At 40.1% G+C, this 21,108-nt stretch overlaps 2 protein-coding genes across 10 annotated transcripts; one reads left to right on the top strand and one right to left on the bottom strand.

Annotated features, from left to right (window-relative positions):
• Positions 1-220: 220 nt before the first annotated feature.
• On the top strand, positions 221-12,567 carry LOC114846808 (glycerol kinase-like). 8 transcript variants are annotated; one of them, XM_029135905.3, is made up of 19 exons: positions 221-409; positions 1,918-1,991; positions 2,499-2,605; positions 2,695-2,772; positions 3,940-4,019; positions 4,306-4,443; positions 4,525-4,634; positions 4,758-4,824; positions 7,638-7,673; positions 8,173-8,240; positions 8,439-8,481; positions 8,572-8,652; positions 8,730-8,808; positions 8,919-9,015; positions 9,156-9,240; positions 9,367-9,487; positions 10,416-10,558; positions 10,637-10,723; positions 11,445-12,567. In XM_029135905.3, exons 1-18 carry the CDS (start codon positions 356-358, stop codon positions 10,685-10,687), a joined length of 1,512 nt encoding a protein of 503 aa, XP_028991738.1. In that variant the 5' UTR covers positions 221-355; the 3' UTR covers positions 10,688-10,723; positions 11,445-12,567. The 8 variants fall into 8 exon arrangements, with proteins under 8 accessions (XP_028991738.1, XP_028991739.1, XP_028991736.1 ...); XM_029135906.3 differs by having other exon boundaries at positions 11,929-12,567; XM_029135903.3 differs by having other exon boundaries at positions 10,416-10,553.
• ddx18 (DEAD (Asp-Glu-Ala-Asp) box polypeptide 18) lies at positions 12,556-21,011 on the bottom strand. Of its 2 annotated transcripts, none has more exons than XM_029135902.3 (14): positions 19,593-21,011; positions 19,038-19,178; positions 17,276-17,446; positions 16,750-16,885; positions 16,536-16,636; positions 16,241-16,440; positions 15,868-15,982; positions 14,598-14,737; positions 14,348-14,509; positions 14,110-14,262; positions 13,887-14,000; positions 13,719-13,775; positions 13,421-13,598; positions 12,556-13,107 (listed from the first exon to the last, which is right to left on the bottom strand). In XM_029135902.3, exons 1-14 carry the CDS (start codon positions 19,792-19,794, stop codon positions 12,962-12,964), a joined length of 2,016 nt encoding a protein of 671 aa, XP_028991735.1. In that variant the 5' UTR covers positions 19,795-21,011; the 3' UTR covers positions 12,556-12,961. The 2 variants fall into 2 exon arrangements, with proteins under 2 accessions (XP_028991735.1, XP_028991734.1); XM_029135901.3 differs by having other exon boundaries at positions 19,038-19,223; positions 19,593-20,629.
• Between the last annotated feature and the right edge of the window lie 97 nt (positions 21,012-21,108).

Here is a 21,108-nt window from a genome sequence, read left to right on the forward strand (position 1 = left end):
ACATAAACATAATCTTACATTCGCTACTTCTGCCAAAGGCGACGATTACTACTCTTTGCCGAGCCACAGAACGTCTCACTGCAACAGCTCGCGACCACGAGACAGTTTCGTCGGGAACGCACCCCCAAACCTGATTTGACGGCGCGTGGTCGACGCCTTCCAACCAGCAGCCAATCGTTACACGGGTACGCGCCGGTTCCGGCTCATCCTCTTACGTGTGATTTGGCCACCAGCTCGTCTTACCCCCTCGTTAGGTGCGATATCCCCTGACAAAAACCGTCCTCGTAGACTCGGCAGCCGCTCGTGTCGCTAGTCCGGATTTGAGGGTTTAAACAGACACAAGGAAAAAGTGAAGATGGACCCGCTGGTTGCTGCTATTGACCAGGGCACGAGCTCGACAAGGTTCCTGGTAAGTTAGCGCCATTCTGAACTGGAAGTGTCGGCTCAATGTAACTTACGCTGTCTTGACGGAACCTCTGCGTTTTTCGTAATAAAAAACACAACAAACCGTAAACTCTCGTTAATGTTAGGTTTAAAGCTAATTAAACACTGCTGTAACGTGTCAGCTGTCTTTATTTGTAATTACACACAGAACAAATCAAAGACTTGATGAAAAAACAGTTTATGACGTTGGACTCATTTTTCGGACTAAACCCACATGTTTCATCTTAATACTGTTAAACGTTTTTGTAAATACTGTAGCAGTAATGACGTTAATCATTTGAGATGTCAAACTAACGTGGACTGTTCACAGATCACATCAGTAAACACTGGTCAATGAAGTCATGAATAAAAGGGATTTATTTATTTAGACTTCGATTAAATACCAGAATTTGAGCCAAATCAATATAAAAATACTGCCCAGTTAAAGCAATAGAAACGTATTTCTTTTCTTGGTTCACATACAAACAAATATTAGATGAAAATATGTTCTTTATGTTTTTTTTTCTAGTAAGAAATTAGCTTCGTGCCAGATTGGACCAAATAATGTAAATAATTATACGTGTTGTACCTGTGTGCATACCACAAATGTCACTGTGAAAGTTTTCTATTCCTAGAGAACACTCTGTCCACATTTCCATGCTTCTCACTGTTTCCTGCTTCGTGAGCAGAGAGCACAGCGGCTCTGTAGAGATGAAAGTTCAGTTTGCTGTGAGATCCATTCCAAAAAGCAAACAGGAAGGTTTAGAATGCCTCAGTGGATCCTTCTGGTTTGATGAACAGCTAAGACAGAGTCTTTGTTTAGCTCATTTCCAATTGACAATTACTGTACAGACTTTCAGTCAAGTTTTGTATATATCACATCAGTGTTATTCAAATTCTTAGGAATAGTGTTTAATTGTGCTCGTAAAATATGAAGGTGCTCTGAACATTTTCCTAATTTTACATATAAATGTGTCTAACTACTGGCCAGATGTATACCAAATGACATTTAACCCTTAGTCAGGCCTCATTTGATGACACTTAGGTGAAGCACAGAAAACATAACTGACCACAGTTAAGCTTTAACCTAGAATGTGTCTTTGAGGTTGAGGCCCAGCTTATAAAAAGCTGATGCAGCTCCGCTCATAAATGATACTGATGATGATTTGACTATTTTCAGCTTTAAAATTAAGCACTGACTGCTTAATGACTGCACTGAACTCAGTGTTTCTTAACCTGTGTTCGATCGAACCCTAAGGGTTCGGTGAGTCAGTCTCGACCCAACTCATATGATTATATATGATTGCCCCGCTTGGCAATCATTGACTGCAGATGATACCAATCTGTGTTACAGGGAATTTGGTGCCAGTGTTGCCAGGCATGCAATAATTATCATTTATCTGATAGCGTTGGGGTCTGTACGATACAACAATATCGTAGAGCCAATAAACAATAGTTTTGACACTGCTGTTCGTCATGTTTTTTTCTCCACAGGTGTTCAATGCAAAAACCGCCGAGCTGATCAGTCACCATCAGGTAGAAATCAAGCAGCGTTTCCCCAAAGAGGGGTGAGTTCAGAGACTAAACTAAAACCACACAAAATATCCTTATTGCAGTTATCTCCTTAAATCCACTTGGCTGCCAAAGTTATATTTTAACTGTATTTTAAATTAATTGCCTATTTTATTTAACACATGTAAAATGAATGAGTCTAAGGTCCAGCTCCTATTCACCGTGCATACAAAAGTTGGCACAAACACTAGTTACTGCTTAATTTTAAATCTGTTTAAAGATTTTCCTTCCAGTCGTTGTACCACAGGTTGTGCGATCAAAAATATGTTAAAACATTTCTTTTTGATTAAGCTCTTTACAAGTTTAGGGGTATACTTATTATGATTTTTTTTTTGCCTCTGGCAGTTGTCTCAGATGTAGGAATTTGCTTGAGTTAATATACACATTTAAAATAAAAGTTTAAATGAAGCATACATGCTAAAATAACCCAAATATTGTTCTGTTTGTTGTAAACAACCAGACAGAATGTTTGCCTCATGTGCATGTATGTGTGCTTCAATCAGCTGGGTAGAGGAGGACCCCAAGGAGATAATGCTGTCTGTCTATGAGTGCATAGAGAGGACCTGTGAAAAGCTCTGCCAGCTCAACATCGACATCTCCAACATAAAAGGTGGCACCTGCTCCATCATAGGCCTAACTCAGTGTCCTGACAGGAAGCAGTGGGTGTCACCAACATTTGTGTTGTTGTTGTTTCGTCAGCTTTGGGAGTAACCAACCAGCGAGAGACAACTCTGGTGTGGGACAAGGAGACCGGAGAGCCACTTTACAATGCTATTGGTGGGTGCATCGTACCATATGTTAGTATGTCTCAGCATTTTAATACTGTTCCAGTTTTGGAAAATTCAGCCTGACAATATGTGAAATAGAAAAACACCTATTTATGAAACAAAAACAGGTCAGCAAGTGTCAATCAAACCTTCTCCCCACTCAAACACTGTCAGATGTTGCTGTCAACCACAGGAGAAAAGCACAGAAAACACATGCTGCTGGTTGAACAGATAAACAGAACAGAACAGAACACATGACTAGGTTGCATCAGACTGTAATGTCCTGTGTCCTGCCCTGCCACGCCCCTGCCTATGTGGCAGTGATTCACTGTATTAGCTAAGTACACACCATCACCACAAGCTCCAAACTGTCTCTGTTGACTGATTACTAGCATAGACATGATACTGTTTCTTTTAATATCGTAGCTCAATAGGCTTATTTATCTGCAAACTGTTTGTTTGGTTAGATTAGTTCTTTTTTGTTTGTAATTTGAAATTAATAATATTCAAGTAATTCAAAGTCATTTTAAAGGTAGAATTTGGTTTAATCATGTGGTATTCATTTATGTGATATATTCTTTTACTTCCACGCTTTAATGTATAATTGGTAAAGCCATTATTCATCAATATACAGGTACAGGTTAGATTACTTAATAATATTTATAGTCATACTAAAAATATTTAATTGCATATAAAACAAATGTGAGTGGCTGCAGTGATGCATACACGAAAGCAGTAACGGGTCAGAAGGGCAACATTTTAAGGCTGATTTTACTTTATAGGCTTATTAACACAGTTGATTGTGGCTGGCTTTGTCTGCTCCAACATTAAAACTGGCGTGTTGTGTTTGTGGTTTAAAGGTGGGTCAGTGCAGAGCTTTGCAGGTGTGGGTTTGCTCTCTGCTTGGTCTCAGTGAGACCTGATGACCTAAAACACTGTGTACTGATGAACTGGTTAGAATAAAGCTTAAAGAGACATGCACGCATGCTAATACTTAGCTGTTGACGGAGGAATACAGCCACAAGGTTCTCATTATAGTTGTGCTAAAATTCTTATCAAAAGCATTGCTTTAAGCTAAATGCTAATAATGCAGCATGCTAGAATATGCTAATTAGAATTTTCTTAGTACTTAATGCTGTTTATTGAACACTGATGGGTCGTCCTGTGCGTTGTGTAGTTTGGTTGGACCTGCGAACACAGCCAACAGTGGAGAGGCTCATCAACAAGGCTCCAGGCAGAAACAAGAACCACCTGAAGGTGCCAAAGACAGAACACCTTGTCTTTTCTGTTTTTGTTTGTTATCACAGCTTATGTTTGTTTGTTTATGTGTGCGCATATGTTTTTGTGTCAACCTCACACACAAATATTCAGTGGAGACACGTTTTGGCTCCAAATATACACCTACCACTGTGGTAAAGAGTCCTTCAAGATCCAAATCCTCCAAGATCCTCTGTGTATTTGGAACATTGAAGATTTTAATTTTGGTCTCTGCTTAGTTTATACTGTGGTTGACCTGTTTGGGAACTGAATGTTTGTGCCCTAGCATAAGACCGGTCTTCCCATCAGCACCTACTTCAGTGCAGTGAAGCTGCGTTGGCTGCTTGACAACGTGGATGAGGTGCAGCAGGCGGTGCTGAGCCGGCAAGCCCTGTTCGGGACAGTGGACTCCTGGATCATCTGGGTGAGACCTGCTTCAAGCCTGTTGTCACACGCTGTTTTATGTGCTACGTGTTTGCACACTTGTGTCACCGTGTCTCGTCAGTGTCTGACAGGGGGCAGGAACGGTGGAGTGCACTGTACAGATGTTTCTAACGCCAGTCGCACCATGCTGTTCAACATTAACACCATGGCCTGGGATCCTGAGCTGTGCAGGTGAACACATGAACACATTTCTCAGTCAGGCTTTAACTCCCACTTCCCACATCTTGTAGGTTCACTGTCATTGCTACCTTTGATAAACTGTACGCTGACTGGCTGCTGTTGTGATGCATGTAGGTACTTTGAAGTCCCTATGGAAATCCTCCCCAAAGTCAGAAGTTCCTCTGAAATATACGGCTGGATGGTAAGAAACAGAAACAGTCAAGAGTCAAGTTTTCTTTGTCGTTAAATAGATTCAGAGCCCTTCAGTTTCTGCATATTTTACTACTTTAACTTTTAAATGAGACCAGTGCCTACACAATATCAGCAAAGTGTGATTTTATTGTGACATGCAGTGTAAATTTTTTTTTTTTCACTTTAATATATAACATTAAAGTGCACAAAAAACAAGGGGTTTAAATGCTGAGTAATAAGTGTACTAATGTGTGTACTTGATACTGTGTATAAAAGCTCAAAGACTAAGATTATTAAATAAATAAATTGCTGTAATAGTCATTTAACCTGCTAAGATGCATTGGTTGTTCGTAATAGGACACAGGAAGTGCAGTATAATTGGATTTTAAAGTTGTTTTTTTCTTGACAAAATAAGATGCTTCATTTGAAAGATGTTGTTATTACATCACCTTCAGCTCCCAATAATTAAAGAATGTTCCATATTGTTGTTGCATACAACAATAACCTTTGAATACCACAGAGTTCCAGCTCTTCTGATAAGATACAGCGGGGGAAATAAGTATTTGACACATCATTTGTATTTTTATCAGTAAGGGGATTTCTAAGTGGGCTATTGACACAAAATTTGCACCAGATGTAGCCATCAAGCCAAGTAATGAATTCTCATAAAGAAATCAGAGCATTTAATTATATAAGTTGAGAAATAATAAATAAAGTGAAATGACACATGTAATAAGTATTCAACACACATTATTTAATACTTTGTAGAAAAGCCTTAGTTGGTGATTACAGCTTCTAGACGCCTCTTGTACACAAATGGTTTTTAAATCTTTAAGGGCCTCTCATGAACTTTGATCTTCAGTTCGCTCCATAGATATTCAATAGGATTTAGGTCAGGTGATTGACTGGGCCATTTAAGCAACTTGATTTTTTTTCTTTGAAACCACTTCATTGGTTTCCTTGGCCTTGTGTTTGGGTTCATTGTCTTGCTGAAATGTCCACCCTCTTTTAATTTTCAGCTATCTGGTAGATGGCAGCGGATTTTTATCCAGAATGTCCCGGTACATTTCTCCATTCATCCTGCCCTCAATAATATGAAGTCTGCCAGTACCTGTTGCTGAAAAGCAACCCCAAACCATGATGCTTCCACCCCCAAACTTAACTTTTGGTATGGTGTTCTTGGGGTGGTGGGCAGTGCCATTTCTTCTCCAAACATGGTGTGTAGAATGACTGCCAAAAATTACAATTTTGCTTTTATCTGACCATACTATAGTCTCCCAATAATCCACAGGCTTCCCCAAATGCTCTCTTGCAAACTTTAATCGAGCCTCAACATGCTTTTTGTTAAGCAATGGAGTCTTGCGTGGTGAGCGTGCATGGATGCCATGGCGGTGTAGTGCATTGCTTATAGTTTTCTTTGAAACAAAAGTACCTGCTGATGCAAGGTCTCCCTGAAGTTCTGCCCGAGTGGTTTTTGGCTCTTGGAGAACTCTCCTGATTATTCTTCGGACTCCTCAGACAGGGGTCTTACATGTCTTACTTGTATGTGGAGCACCTGATCGTGGCCGGTTTATGGTGAATTTATGCTCTTTCCATTTCCGGATTATGGCCCCCACAGTGCTCACAGGAACATTCAGCATTCTGGAAATGCACCTATAACCATCCCCATCAAAATGCTTTTCAATGATAAGATTGCAAAGATCTTGAGAGAGTTCTTTGCTTTTGCCCATCATGAAGTTTTTCCTGTCTGCCTCCTGGATAATGAGGAGCCTTTATAGGCCATCAAAAAGCAGCCAATATCAATTAGTACTGATAGGGGGGAGGGTTTCTCTATCAATACTGACAGATTTCAGGTGATCTCCTGGCTTTCTATGCCATTTTGCACCTTGTTATCTTCATGCGTTCAATACTTATTCCCTGTGTCATTTAACTTTATTTATTATTACTCAACTTATAAAGAAATCATAGCTTTTAATTATATGTGAATTCATTACTTGGCTTGAGGCTACATCTGGTGCAAATTTTGTGTCAATAGCCCACTGAGAAATCCCCTTACTGATAAAAATGCTGATGTGTCAAATACTTATTACCCCCACAGTTCTTGGGTCACTCCTAATTTATGGATTTCTATGATGTTGTAAACAACATTACAATAATGTAACATCCAAAATGGCCTGATAAGGTTGCTGTTTCTTTACACTAGTAGACAGTCTGACTACAAGCTAGAGATAAGAATTCTGTGTATATGTTCCAATATACTCTGTAGGAATACGGTGGTTCTGCATTTGTTTGTTTCGTTTTCTTTGTCCACAACATGGTCACATATCGTCTTCTGAAGTGCTTTTGGTCATCTGGGTGAGAGGTGGGGCACACCCTGGACAGGTCTTCACCACCGGGCCACAACATTAAACATGTTAATGCAGCATTTAACATGCACCTTGCCCCGCGTTACAACAGACAGTTTGTTTGTTCTCAGTTTTATGGGTCCAATTTCTTCTGTTGAGCTGTTAATTTCCTGGAAGCCTCTATCAGAAACATGAATAATAGTAAAAGTGAGTTACATTCCTTTTTAGAAATGAGTTTCACCTGGACTTTTTTTGAAGCTATGCAGAAGTCATTTTGACCCTATTGAAATAAAATGATCGGTTTTATAGATTACATAACGTTAGATGCCAGAGTAAATCAGTCACAAAACAGGTTATGTTTGTGTTTTGTTGTGTTTGCTTTTTTGCTGTTTTGCTTGTGTTTGTTATGTACTAGTGCATGTTTCACCTGCAGCTGTTTGTCCAAAATCTCACAGGTTTCTTTCTTCTCCTTAAACAGAAATCTAACTCACTTGCAGGAGTTCCTATCTCTGGGGTGAGTAACTGTGTTGGTGACGTCTGTCCTTGTTTACTGAATGTAGTTTCTGGTAGACGAGAAATCCAGGTCTGCTACAGTCTGCTACAGCTGCAGAGCTGAGTCAGGATAAGCACATGGACCTGCTGTGTCAATAACAGCTATGTTCTAATTATATAATGTGTTTTATATGTTTTACTTACTTTGACAGACAAAAATTTTGTATTATTTGTTTGAGCAAATGATGTTATTATATTCTCTTGAATTATTACATACAGTAGGTCCATATAGATGCTGTTCATTAATGCTTTTTTCTGTGTGGAGTTTGCATGTTCTCCCCCCATGTTTGCGTGGGTTCTCTCTGGGTTCTCCGGCTTCCTCCCACGGTCCAAAAACATGTAATAGGTTAATTCGTCACCCCGCCTCTCGCCTATAGCAACCCTGCATGTGAATAAGCGGTAGAAGATGGATGGATGGAACTTCATGCCTGCAGCATTAATGAGTTCCTTGTCTCTCCTAGTGTCTAGGTGACCAGTCAGCTGCTCTAGTAGGTCAGATGTGCTTCAGGGAGGGCCAGGCCAAAAACACGTAAGCTATGTGGTGTCATTTACTGTGGTGATTTGATAGGTCTGTCTTTCATCTTTGTTCTACATTGTTGGCACCTCAGCTGTTGCCTAATAAAAAAGCTGTGTGATGCATGTAAACCTCTGTGCTGCGAGTTACCAGATAGAGGAAGTAATGGAGAAAGGAAGCTCTAAAATCTGTTTTCATCCCTATTAATGCCAGGTATGGAACTGGCTGCTTCCTGCTCAGAAACACAGGCACCAAGGTGAGATGTAACTGAAGGAAACCTTCACGTGGTGTTGGTGTTTTAAAATAACCTCCACCCACGTTGTTGTTTTTCCCCACGCTCTTTTAGCCTGTGATGTCAGAGCATGGCCTGCTGACCACTGTGGCCTACAAGCTGGGAAAAAATGAGCCTGCCTGCTATGCGCTCGAGGTGTGTGAGCGTGTCTGATTCTCATTGTCAGTTTTGTCAATCTTCCTCCTTGCTTGTCATTTCTGTCTTCACGCCAGGGATCAGTGGCCATCGCAGGGGCAGTGGTACGGTGGCTGAAGGACAACATGGGCATCGTGCAGTCCTCATCAGAGATTGGTGATTAAAATATGTGAAATAACTTTTAACCTCACAGAGCTTTTATAATAGTAGCATCATGATTATGTATGATATGTGAAGATGATAACAGCATTTCTCTCTGATTGCAGAAAAACTAGCGGCTGCAGCAGGGACGTCGTACGGCTGTTACTTTGTGCCGGCTTTCTCTGGGCTCTACGCTCCCTACTGGGAACCTAGTGCAAGAGGGTGAGGCAGCTGTCAAAACACAGCTGAGATGTGGTGTTGATAATACTGTTAACTGATTTTATCACATTTGTAACACAACTTGAATCACATTTTCTTCTTCTTAAAACACATCAGACTTTTTCTTCCTTGTATTTCTTTAGAATCATCTGTGGGCTCACTCAGTTCACTAACAGGAAGCATTTGGCATTTGCTGCTCTGGAGGCTGTCTGCTTCCAGACCAGAGAGGTAAGCAGCTTTCTCACTATTCACTTTTCAATACTGTCTTTTTGGCAAAAGAAGATAAATCCAGATCCTGTTTTTCTTCTTAAAACACACACTCACACAAAGTGACTGGATCTTTGTGTGTATCAGATCCTTGATGCCATGAACCAGGACAGCGGTGTCCCTCTGACAGAGCTGCAGGTAGACGGAGGCATGACCTCCAACAGGCTACTGATGCAGCTGCAGGCAGACATCCTTTGCATTCCCGTAGGTAAGAGGCATCATGCACATTGGATTTTACACGGGCAGAGATAGAACTGTTCTGACTGGTGTGAGTGAGTTACTCTTAAACTGAAGAGAGCCTTTGGAAATAAGCTGAGTATGAGTCATTGTGTGGGCTTTGAAGGACCAGTATCTCCTGTGGTGGGTTAGGGGGACAGAAAGCAGCCATGACCTCTGCCTCCTGTCAGCTACAGCTCTCCCTTGCAGACCTGTAGAAGGTCCTCAGCAGCTGTGGATTCACATGTTACTTCCTGGTCCCCGCCAGGAAGTATAAGTGCTGCTGTAGTGTTTCAGTCCAGAAGACGTCTGCAGATATGTGGAACCCAAAGGACTGGGCTTTCTCTACACATTGGCCACTGATGTACGGAGGCAGTATGGACCTATTGGGCCTGAGGTCCAGGATGATTTTATTGGTTTTTGTGATGTTCAGTATAAGGTTGTTAAGAGGACCTCTTCTCTGTAGGTTGCCTTATAGTCATCTAAAATCAGCCCCAGCACCGTTGTCATCTGTAAATTACACAATGCTGTTCCCTTGGTGAAAAAACTGCAGTTGGATGTGTAGAAGCAGTAGAGCCAAGGGCTCAGAACACAGCCCTGTGGAGTCTATCATCTCCAGGCACAGGTAGTTGGTAGGAGGCCATTTTGGAAAGGTTGGACACTACACTGATTTCAGATCACTACTTGATCCCTGATATTGAAGAGCAGCGTAACGTAGCTGCCATGCTGTTCCTGATGACTCAGAGCCATGTGAACGGCTGTCTCCTGTAACTTACTCAAAATCACACAAAAGTTTAACAGCTTTTGTATGAGTTACCACTGACATCCGTCTGGACTTATACTATTCTGTCTTCTCTGACATTTGTCACATTGATTTCTGGGATGATGGTGGGCTGATTGTGTGACTGATATGGCTTCAGTGAGACCCACCATGTCAGAGACCACTGCTTTGGGCGTAGCCATGGCAGCAGGGGCAGCAGAAGGGGTGGACGTGTGGCACCTCAGAAGAAATCTTGCGGTTGGGGCTGAGAGGTTTGAACCTCAGATCAACTCTGATGGTGAGGTACCAGCCTAACTTGGTTCTTAACATTATTACTGACATGTAACAAATTGTGCTGTACAGAAATGTTTTTTATCACAGAGAGCGAGTTCCGCTTCGCTCGTTGGAAGAAGGCCGTCCAGAAAGCCATGAACTGGGAGACCACTGAGCCGTGCTGCAACACGAACGGTAGGAGATGTAGCACTGGGTCTTTTAAGCAATGGTGAGGTAAAACAAGGTCTAACTTTTCAAGCTGTGATTTAAAGAAGGAACTACCTTTCAGTCTGACGCTTTCATCTGTACTCACAACAGGTTTAGTATAGAAGCTGAGACTGAAATTGGCTTTGTGACACATCTTGGCTGACTTACACAGGGAACAGAATCAAGCTTTCTTAGACCCAAAGCCATTTTTTAAAGTCCTGATGCAGGACCTTTTGAAAGGAAATAAAATTGTTTGCTTGAGTTTTTTTTTGCATAGGTTTCATTAATGTCAGGATTTAAAATATAAATATATATTATATTATATAAAATATATTTTTTGTATGAACGTTTGCCAAAAGCGTCCATGTGTTGTGACAGAAAATGAATATGGACAATAAAGCACTAATCTCTATTTAGTAATTTTTTCCCCCTAAAACAGTTAAAATCTGGAATAATTGCTAAGTACAGTACTATGTCTGCTTTAACCGGTGCTTCGATTTAGCATTATCATTCAAGTGTATGAACTAAGCCCTGGGTGTATTGCACTAAAGCAGATATCCAGGACTACTGACATAATCTACTAAAATCTTTGTACAGTAGAATTCTGTTGCACAAAGGCGCAGCTAAGTGTTGATGGTGGAGAAACGTATGTTATTAAAAAGCCTACATGTATCCATCACAGACATACTGATAAAACTTGCTCTTACAGCTCATTTTACAGATGTACGAAGAGGTGAAACACATGTCATGAGGCAGGATGCGTCTGTGATCCAGAAATAGTCAACAAGCAGTGTTTGTTTGCATTACACTTGGATCAGCAGGAAATAAAAAATTTTGCAACCAAGTCAAGAATAAGTTCAGCCAGGAAATGATGGAAACGGCATCTTAATCCCTCATCTTGGTTTAGTGTAATACCCCTCCGTTGTTCCCCAGCATGTGTATCTGCACCGATCAGCCACAACGTTAGCAACAGACGGTTAATGTGGCAGCAGTTTTTCCCTTCTGACAAAAAAACACTACTGCTCTGTTGAGGCTTAAGGAACCTCAGCACAGTTAGCTCCAGCAGGGCTACAAGCTCTGTGTGTTTATTGTTGGAGCATTTCCTGGAACCTATTGCTTTGCCTCCATAGATGTTACATATAACCACAAGCAACACATGTCTGTTAGTATGAGAATTATGTTTGTCCACACAGATCAACAGCAGTAACATATCTGTGGTCTGAGACATTCAGTGGAAACATGGACAAATACTGTGGAACAATATTGGGAGATGAAAACTGTGCTGTCAGTGAACAGTGTGCAGCTTCCAGCATAAGTGAACAGTTAATCAACCTCAAGAGCCAACAGAACTTAACATGAGTGAACCTCCAGCAGCTACAGGAGCTTTGTCAGCTGTCAGGTAATAACTATGACCTGGTCTCGTAAAGGGAAACCTGGCGTCCAGGTATAGAAGATAATGCTGAATATCATCACTGTAACAAAAGGGGATGCTGCTTTTTTTTAACATTTCTGTTGCACATGTGATGATTCTGTTAAATGCTAGGATCTATAGGATGCAGTTACATTTTTTTGAAAGTTACAAGAATTGAGGACTTGAGAGATTTCTGGACAAAACGGGTTAATCATTTACTAAAACTGTAACAGACAAACTGAGGGTGCAGAAAAGCATGTTATTCATGCTCACCATATACATCAAAAATTATAAAGATTTCTTTAAACAAGTTTTAATCTACCCATTACAAACATGTTATTTTATAATTATTCTAGATTAGAACCTTTACACACACTGAAGATGTTGCAATTGTAAATTAAAGTCTGCATTGAAATGCAAATGTTTGTATATTTTATTTGTGTACCTGTAGCAGACAATGCATTGCAGGGTTTTTACGATGCATTAATGTAAATTCTAATTCATCTGATAATAAAAAGTAAATCAGCACCTCATGTCTTTGCTTTGTATATATGGGGGAACATTTTGAATATAAACGTTTAAACATAGCCAACATGGATCTTTAATACTTTTCATCTGATCCAAAATACTAGAAATCCAAGTTGTTTATACATCGAGGGACACACAAAGTTTATCTTAGTCCATAATGTTTGATTACATGTATATGTAAATTATGTCTGGGGAGAAGGTTTAATATCAGATGAGTTGCCCACATACACCTGGATGGAGCTCTGTTTGAAGCAGAGAATACGCTGGAGCAATCCGTCCTTGACGACCTAGCGAGAGAACTGCCTCCTCTCGCTCTTGCCTTTGTTGAAGTGTTTGAAAATTTTGGATTTGTGCACGTCCTTGGACTTCTGGTATCCAAACCCGCCTCCACCACCTCGCTTTTGTAACTTGGCCCCTTTACTGCTGTGGACATCTGAAGGGAGAGCTGGGTTAAGGAAAAAAACACTTCGACACCACACTAGACTCACTGCTGTCAGAATGAGGTGAATTAAATAGATAAGATAAAAGATTAAATAGATAAGAGAAGAATCTCCTACCTCTTTAGCCAGTAATGTAACCTGTATTTATATTTAGCCTAACCTGATGTTTTTGCTCAAAGTCATTAACAGGTCTTTGAGGACTAGCCACACTTCAATGTGGCTTCACACACATACACACACAGATATGTACTAAACCAACAAATAGTGTACAGTATTTGAATCAGACTCAAGCGCAGAAAAGGATACTCAGATCAACATATGGAGGAACTTGGAAGCCAAAGGACATTGCCACCATTGGGAGGTTGAGGGTGTTGACACTGTAGATCTGTTTGAGCGAGTGGGAATCATACGCTCTCACGTAGGACTTGTAGGCTTCTTGAGCCGACTTGTGGAGGTAGTAGTTCTTCTCAATTAGCTTCTCCAGCTGTGGAACAGCAATAAGAGAAGAGTGTGTGAAATCTCCCAGACAATGTATATCTGTTCTTATTTTCAAATGCTGTAGTTACAGAGACAATCTCAATGACTTATGTAGTTTTTTTTTTACCTGGGACTGGATATCTGAGACTTTACTCCAGGAAAATTCAAACTCACTCAATGGGACCTGAAAAACGAACACAAATGTGGCTTAATGAAGTTCTTTGAGGTTCTTTCCAAAACTAGATCTACATAGTAAAAAATGTAAAACACATTTTAGAAAGTCTGTGACAGTTACCTTGGCTTGTTTGAGGAAACGTAGGAAGCCAAGTTCCTCTGGTCGCAGAATAAGAAGCGCATGGCCTCGTCCGTTGAGTCCTCGGGCTGTTCTGCCCACCCTGTGGATGTATTCCTGTGGATGGACAGTAAAACTGAAATTACTGACATTATACCAGTAATATAATACCAATTTAAAAAAATCAATACCAAGTCATAATGAGACAGCCATAACAATTCAGTACCTTTGGGTCATCTGGGGGGTCATACTGAACAATCCAGTCCACCTCAGGGATGTCCAGGCCTCGAGCTGCCACATCTGTACACAGGAGGATGCCAGTGTCAGCATTGCAGAACTGGAAGAAGGTGGTTGTACGTTTGGTCTGCTTCTGTTTGCCCTGGGAGACAGAATGATAAGAAGAATTACTTAAAACAGCTATTACATTCTTAATACTATCCATGACTTGGGTCGGGAGGACTTACATGGATGGCCATGACAGGCAGGTCGATGTAGTTGAGCAACTCATAGTGGTATTTCACAGACATGCAGGAGGAGAAGAAGACCATTAGCTTTTTCTTCCGATTCTTCTTCAGGAAAGTGAAGAGAAGCAGGAAGCGTTTCTCTGATGGACACACCACATATCCCTGAAACACCGGAGTGACTGTATGTTAGTCTGGGATCCTAAGAGCCTTGAACGTCATCTTCTATATGTATATTACAGCTCATTGTTACCTGCTCAAGGCCGTCAACAGTTGCTTTGTCCTTGTCATCATCCACCCCAACATACAGAGGTTCTTTTTTCAGGGAGATACGAGCCAAGTCTTCTACCTTACGTGTCTGAGTGGCTGAAAAAAGCATGGTCTGTCTCTTCTCTGCACAAAGACATTTACAGAGAAACACTTATGAGATTCACACTCACACACATAATCTGCCATTTAGAGATTTATTTTATCAATGTGCCACCATTACTTAAATTTTTTTAATGGTCTAATATGAGATACTAAGAACCTACTGTATTTACAGTAGGGCTGCAACTAACAATTAGTTTGATAATAGATTAATTTGTCAATTATTTTTTGATTAATCAGATAAAATATTTGAGGTTTTGCTTATTAGAAATCCCTTATCTAGGGGTTCTTTTTTAAAGCTAAATTTAGATTTCAACTCTTTAAAACTCAAAGCACAAAATCCAGTGTTTGAATGATAAACCTTCAATATCCAAAATATAAATGAACAAAGCATAGAGTTTTGTTCCAATGAGAAGAACTGCAGCAGCTCCAGTCAACCTGATTGAGGGAGAAAATCCAGGAAGACACAGGAGAACATGTAAACTCCAGAGACTCCTTCTGGCTCTGAGGCAACGATGACAACCACTAAAAACCATGTTATTTTTAATGCTGCTGTTACATTTAGTGTCTGCACCGTTTAACTTGTGTTGTTCTATGGCAGCGCCGTTCTTATCTATGTAGCGAACGAGATGATTGCGCAGCCAGCTTTTGCTTACACTGTTGAACAGATTACATAAAGTATCTTTTAACACAGCCGCACTTAATGAAGAGTCACGTAATGGATAAACAGCGTTTGTTACCGCTGCTACAACCGGGACAACAGTGTTCATTCTTCTCACATTCTCCTGCGTCGCTGTAGTATTTACAAACCACCAGCTGAACTTTGTATGACTTGCAGGTTAACGTTGTCTTTGTTCAATATTGCAATATATTCAATAATGCTCATATAGAAATTAGGTCACAGCCTTTCTCCTGCTGCCGCTTGGTTTGTTTTCTTCCGCGGCTGCGTTATTTTGCCATCACGCTGCACCGTCAAATTAGCAGCCCAACTAATCGATAACGGCAAATCATTATCGATCAATTTCCGTCATCAATTATTATCGTTTCGTTGTTGCTGCCCTAATCTACGTTGTTACTGACTAGTTCAGCAAAAGAAAATTGCTGGTTTTGATGCCAACAAGTTCCTGTGACACATGTTGGTGTAGAGTACATACTGGGCAGCAATTTGATGATCTGCTTCAGCTCCTCCTCGAAGCCAACCTCTAAGATACGATCAGCCTCGTCAATAATCAGGCACTGGAGGTTCTTGTACATAAAGTCAGACGTATTCTGAAAACACAGAAAAGTCAGTTTAAAACCACTACTGAAAGAAATGACAAACATGTTGCCTACTTACAATAAGCAAACTCTAATAATTAAAAATAACACCTACTTCTTGTTACCAAACTGAAGAAACTGACTCAATAACTGAAAATAATGACTAATATTTGAACTATGCCACTTTTCACTATTACTTAATAAGGCACCCTGTCGGTTATCTATAAGAAAGTTTATCCCTTCACTTCCTCTAGGAGCCCCCCAGCTAACCTGCAGGTGGTCCAGTAAACGTCCAGGTGTGGCCACCAGGATGCTGACACCGTTGGACAGTTTTTGAGCCTCTGCAGAGCGGTTGCTGCCGCCCATGATCAGACCGTATGTGTGCACGTGGTGTTTCATCAGTTCCTTCAGCACACCGTAGGTCTGCATTGCCAACTCACGTGTGGGTGAAAGGATGACTATACCTGTGCCTGATAACATATAGAGGAGCACAAGCTTAAACTCAATGCTGCAGTTCTGTGCATCATGTGCTGTGGAGAAATATTAACTAGTATACAATAATTACCATTCCTGGGCATGAACTTGAGTTTGTAGATGAGCTCTATTGACGGAATGAGGAAGGCTAAGGTTTTACCACTGCCCGTCTTGGCTGCAGCCAACACGTCCCTAAGGAGCAACAAACAAATTCTGTTCAACCGAGATTCTTGCTTAAACCTTTGCCTTGCACTAAAATCTGGGGGTTAGAGTTAGGCTTTGCATATCTACATTGTAAGACTAACCTTCCTTCCAGCAAGGGACGTATACTTTTGTGCTGGATCTCAGTCATGTGTTGGAAGCCCATCTCCTGTACTGCTTTCAGAGTGTTCTCACTCACAAGGCCAGCCAGGGAGGAAAATGATGTGTCCTCAAATGCTCCTGAACAAACATTACTTGTAATAAGTGACAATATTTCCTAAAGGGTCTAGATAAATCTTGCAAGAATTGTTTTATTAGAGAAGACAATCAATGAGAGCAATGTTGCAGCGACTGCCCTGTAAGTCACAACACACTCTATATAACAATTCACAAGAGCATCAAAACAAGCTGCTCCTAACTGTCTATGTCTAAAAAACCATTAACGAGAGGCAACAGAGGCTGGATTTAATGGAATCATACAGAGAAGTGTCCCAGAGTAAAGTACCTTGTTTGATTTGGGTTTTGCATGGGGTTTCTTTTCATTATCAATCCATCCCACAAACCCAGGCAGTAAATTGAATAAGAGTATATAATAGTACCTATAGAGAGCCAAAATCTTTTATTTAGTACCTGTTAACCCTGACGGTAATTCAGGTTGATCATCTTCATCCTCTCCTTCTGAAGCTTCCTCTTCTTCTGCAGCTTCATCAGTAGCCTCTTCACCATCTTCATCGGCTGCTGCAGATTGCTCCATTTCCCCCTCCTCCTGGGTTTCTTCCATCGTTTTGATCTTCTTCCCAACTACAGTGGAAATCATTAAATCCCATTTCTTAGCAACAATGAACTAGGAAAAAATTACGTGGGAGAGCTGATATGCTGCCGCAACGATGCCAAACGCTGATTAAGCTGCTGACGTCAAAAATTTGACTTCAGCAAAACGATGAAAACGAGAAAACGTTGACAAAGATTAAAACGATGACAAAAGATGGCGATTAAAAAGATGATGATTAAAACAATGACCAAGGTCATACTAAGACAAGATTAAAGAGATGAAAATAATTCAAAAGTTGACCAAGGTGCATTGTTGACAATCATAAATAAGCTGACTAGCTTTTTGATTTGAAGTAAGTATTTGTAAATAATTACTTTACTGTGTAATAGTAAACTAGTAAAAATGTACCAGTCAGAAACTAAAAATCTTTCGATTTATGGTAATAAATTACATTGGTACTTTTATTTTGAAAAGACGTAGAGGAAGCATGTGGGGGTAATTACTAAACTGTTAATCTATCTTTAAATAGTCATAATTACCCATCTAAAAGCAGAAATAGTAAAAATAATTAAAGCTAATTATTTGGCTTGGTGTTTTTATTTTGAAAGAATTTAGAGGAAGTGTATGCTTAACTACTACACAATCCAATATTGTAGTTGACTAGTCAGTAATAAGCATGGAACTGCTTGGTACACTAAGCATCAGCAGGTTGACCTGTCATTCAAATCTGCAGCTGCGCTGTCACCATGGAGACGAAAGGCGGGAAAATCAGGCTCACTCTGCTCTGTAAAAGCAGAGTTTCACCCTGTATAAACAGGCTTGTTCCAGCTAAACCATAACCAAAAATAGTATAAGCAATAAGCAAATGGTGTGAATTTTATGTTTGAGGATTAAAGACTGGAGCCACAGTCGCAATTTCAAAATGGGTCTCTTACTGCATTTCTCCCAAACGTCTGCCGAAAATCATCATTAGAGTTAATGGGAGAAATTCTGGATCCCTCTGCGCTTTGAGGCCGATAGCGACTAAAGCGTAGATCTGATGGCTTAGGCAGACACACCATTAGAAAGAAGACAAGTATGACTACGATTTGGTGAAAGAATTAGACTGATAGACTAAAAATTGTGGCCGTAGTGACGAGTTAAAGACAGAAGATTCATCTTAAAAAAAAAAAACGAGTCCTCGCACTCTGGCTGTGACATCACGCACTCTAGCTAACGCAATACACACTAATGAAAAAAATTTTTTAACAAAAAACACCCGATATTTAAACACTCACAAGTTGAAAAGTATAACATACGAGGATGCTGATTTACACAGATAAAGTTGAAAGATGATCAACGCTTTTGAAGTTGAAATGGAGTTCTTACGCCAAAGTATGGCGATGACAGACGCTGATGAAAAGAGCGAAATTGACAAAAAGTTGAACGATGATTCCCATAGACGACCATTATAAAAAACGATGAAAAAAGTTGAATAACGTTAAAAGTTGAAAAGCTAAAAAACGTGAAATAAGAAGAAGCGGAATAATAAAGACCAAAGATATCAATAGTGTGAGAGCTGTTCAGCTTTTCCACTAAATATTCCATCAATTTCAGTAGGGACACTTTTCAAGCCTTTACCTGATGATTCTGCACAGTCAGTGAGCTTCCTCTTCTTCTTTTTCTTCTTCTTCAGAGGTTGCTGCGTGGTGGCTGTCTCTTCGCCTGGTAGCCCATTCTTCTTCAGTTTTTTAGTGGACTCCCCGTGTTCATTAAAAACAGCTGTAGGTTCGTCAAAACACTCTTCTTCAAGACCGTTGGATTTTACTGTGAAACACATTACGTCTCAAGACGATTATTACACTCTAGATCAAGATCTACACACATCTTTCTCGCGGTTAGTTGAAACTTCTGAATCCTGAATGTGTACACGTTCCCATGATAGTTAGCTAGCTGGTTGTGTACGATATAAACTTAAGTGTTAAAACGTGACAAGTAACTTTGATGGGCGACATGATCTAATCGTAGAAGTGTAAAGTAATTAGCTAATTTAACAAAACACAAACGTTAAAAGGCAGTTAACAGGTGGAACTTAACTAAAAATCACATGAGAAGCTAACGCCACAAGCGCAGTATCTGAAATTTGTCATCGTCTAAAATTCAAAACAAAACGTATTTTATATTTACAACACTCACAGATTTTCTCGTCTTCTGTTCGCTTCGCTTGTAGTTTGCGCTCTTTGTTTCTTTGATTCCTTTTGTTAATTTTCTTGCGGAGAAGCTTCATCTGCAGGTCCGCCATGGTTACGGCGCACGAAACACGTGTGTTGTGTTCAGGACCCTTCTGGGTACCAATTTGCGGTGCCTGATAGAAAAGGAAAGGACTGCCCACAAACATTTTTCTTACATGAATTACATTTTTGCATGTTTACCCAATTTACCCATGCCACAATTCCTTAAGAAGAAAATGTGCTTTTTATGCATGTAGGTAACTTGTATTCAGTGATTTAACAATAAACTGCGATTAAAGGCTAATTTCGCGTTAGGCAGTTTACAAGAAGTGTGATTAATCGTCCACAGCAGCTTTTCCTTAAATTAATGTTTTTACTTCCATCTGCTGGTCTGTGATCGAAACTGCCAGTATTTCCTTCATTTACTGCAGTCAACCGAAAACATGAAGGGGAACACACACAGAGTCTTGAATCGAATCCAGGACCTTCTTGCTTTTAGACGACTACACCACCATGCTGCCATACAAAAAAAGAGACAGGTCATAAACACACAACAAACAAGGGGGTCAAAACAACAATAACAGAATAAAACCTGTTAATCAAAATCAAATCAAATCAAAGAAACTTCATCCCCGAGTGGCACTTTAAGGCAGGACAGTTGTATAACAACCATATACGTTCACAAGATTAAATAGAAATCAACTATAATTTTTTAAAAAAAAAGCTTCATTTAGCTTAATTATTCTGAGTTAATGTTTGTGGCTTCTGGAAGCAGCTCTGCACTCACTACATCCCATTCCTCCACTTTAAAGACTATATGGTGACATCTCTGCAAAGTCTCATAAGCACTGTAAAGGCTCATCATCCTCTTTCCAAACTTTTTCTCTTGTAACAAGCAGGAACATAAAAATCTGCATGTAGAAAACATAATTCCCTTAAACCAATCTCAACACCAGGCACTGAATAGAAAAATATGCATAATGTGACATTAGGACTATGTTATTATCATAATTACTATAGTATATATAATAGGATAATATGGAAGAGACAAGAGGATGAGATGGAGCACAGATGAAGATGCCTCCTTAGGATTGACGAGGTTGGACAGAATCAGAAACAAGCTAATCAGAAGGATGGCTCACGTTGCCTGCATTAGCAACAAAGTCAGAGAGGCCAGACTGAAATAGTTTGGATATATGCAGAGGAGAGATACTGAATATATTGGTAGAAGGATGGACAAGAGGACAACCAAGGAGGAGATATATGGATGTGCAGACAGAGGACATGAGGTTGGCTGGTGTGAGTGAAGAAGATGCGATGAGTAAGATTCAGCCTGAAGGGATATATGATAGGATAATATATGACTATTATAATAATGACAATACTACTACAGGTACTAATGCATTAATAGCATAATAGCATTACGACTAACGTATATATATAATTTCTCCATTTGTCCTATGCATTAGGCTTCTACGTCC

This window comes from Betta splendens, chromosome 21 (genome assembly GCF_900634795.4).
Source record: "Betta splendens chromosome 21, fBetSpl5.4, whole genome shotgun sequence".
Lineage (NCBI taxonomy): Eukaryota > Metazoa > Chordata > Actinopteri > Anabantiformes > Osphronemidae > Betta > Betta splendens.

What these genes read in the sequence shown, in the direction of transcription:
- ddx18 (XM_029135901.3), bottom strand. Translation starts at nt 19,794, where the DNA reads ATGTTTGTGGGCAGTCCTTTCCTTTTCTATCAGGCACCGCAAATTGGT. An exon ending in AACAGAAGACGAGAAAATCT is followed by an intron (nt 19,224 to 19,592) that starts GTGAGTGTTGTA and finishes TGTGTTTCACAG; the next exon opens with TAAAATCCAACGGTCTTGAA. An exon ending in TGCCTGTCATGGCCATCCAT is followed by an intron (nt 14,263 to 14,347) that starts GTAAGTCCTCCC and finishes TCTGTCTCCCAG; the next exon opens with GGCAAACAGAAGCAGACCAA.
- LOC114846808 (XM_029135903.3), top strand. Translation starts at nt 356, where the DNA reads ATGGACCCGCTGGTTGCTGCTATTGACCAGGGCACGAGCTCGACAAGG. An exon ending in CTGAAATATACGGCTGGATG is followed by an intron (nt 4,825 to 7,637) that starts GTAAGAAACAGA and finishes CTCCTTAAACAG; the next exon opens with AAATCTAACTCACTTGCAGG. An exon ending in GCCGTGCTGCAACACGAACG is followed by an intron (nt 10,724 to 11,444) that starts GTAGGAGATGTA and finishes TTGCTCTTACAG; the next exon opens with CTCATTTTACAGATGTACGA.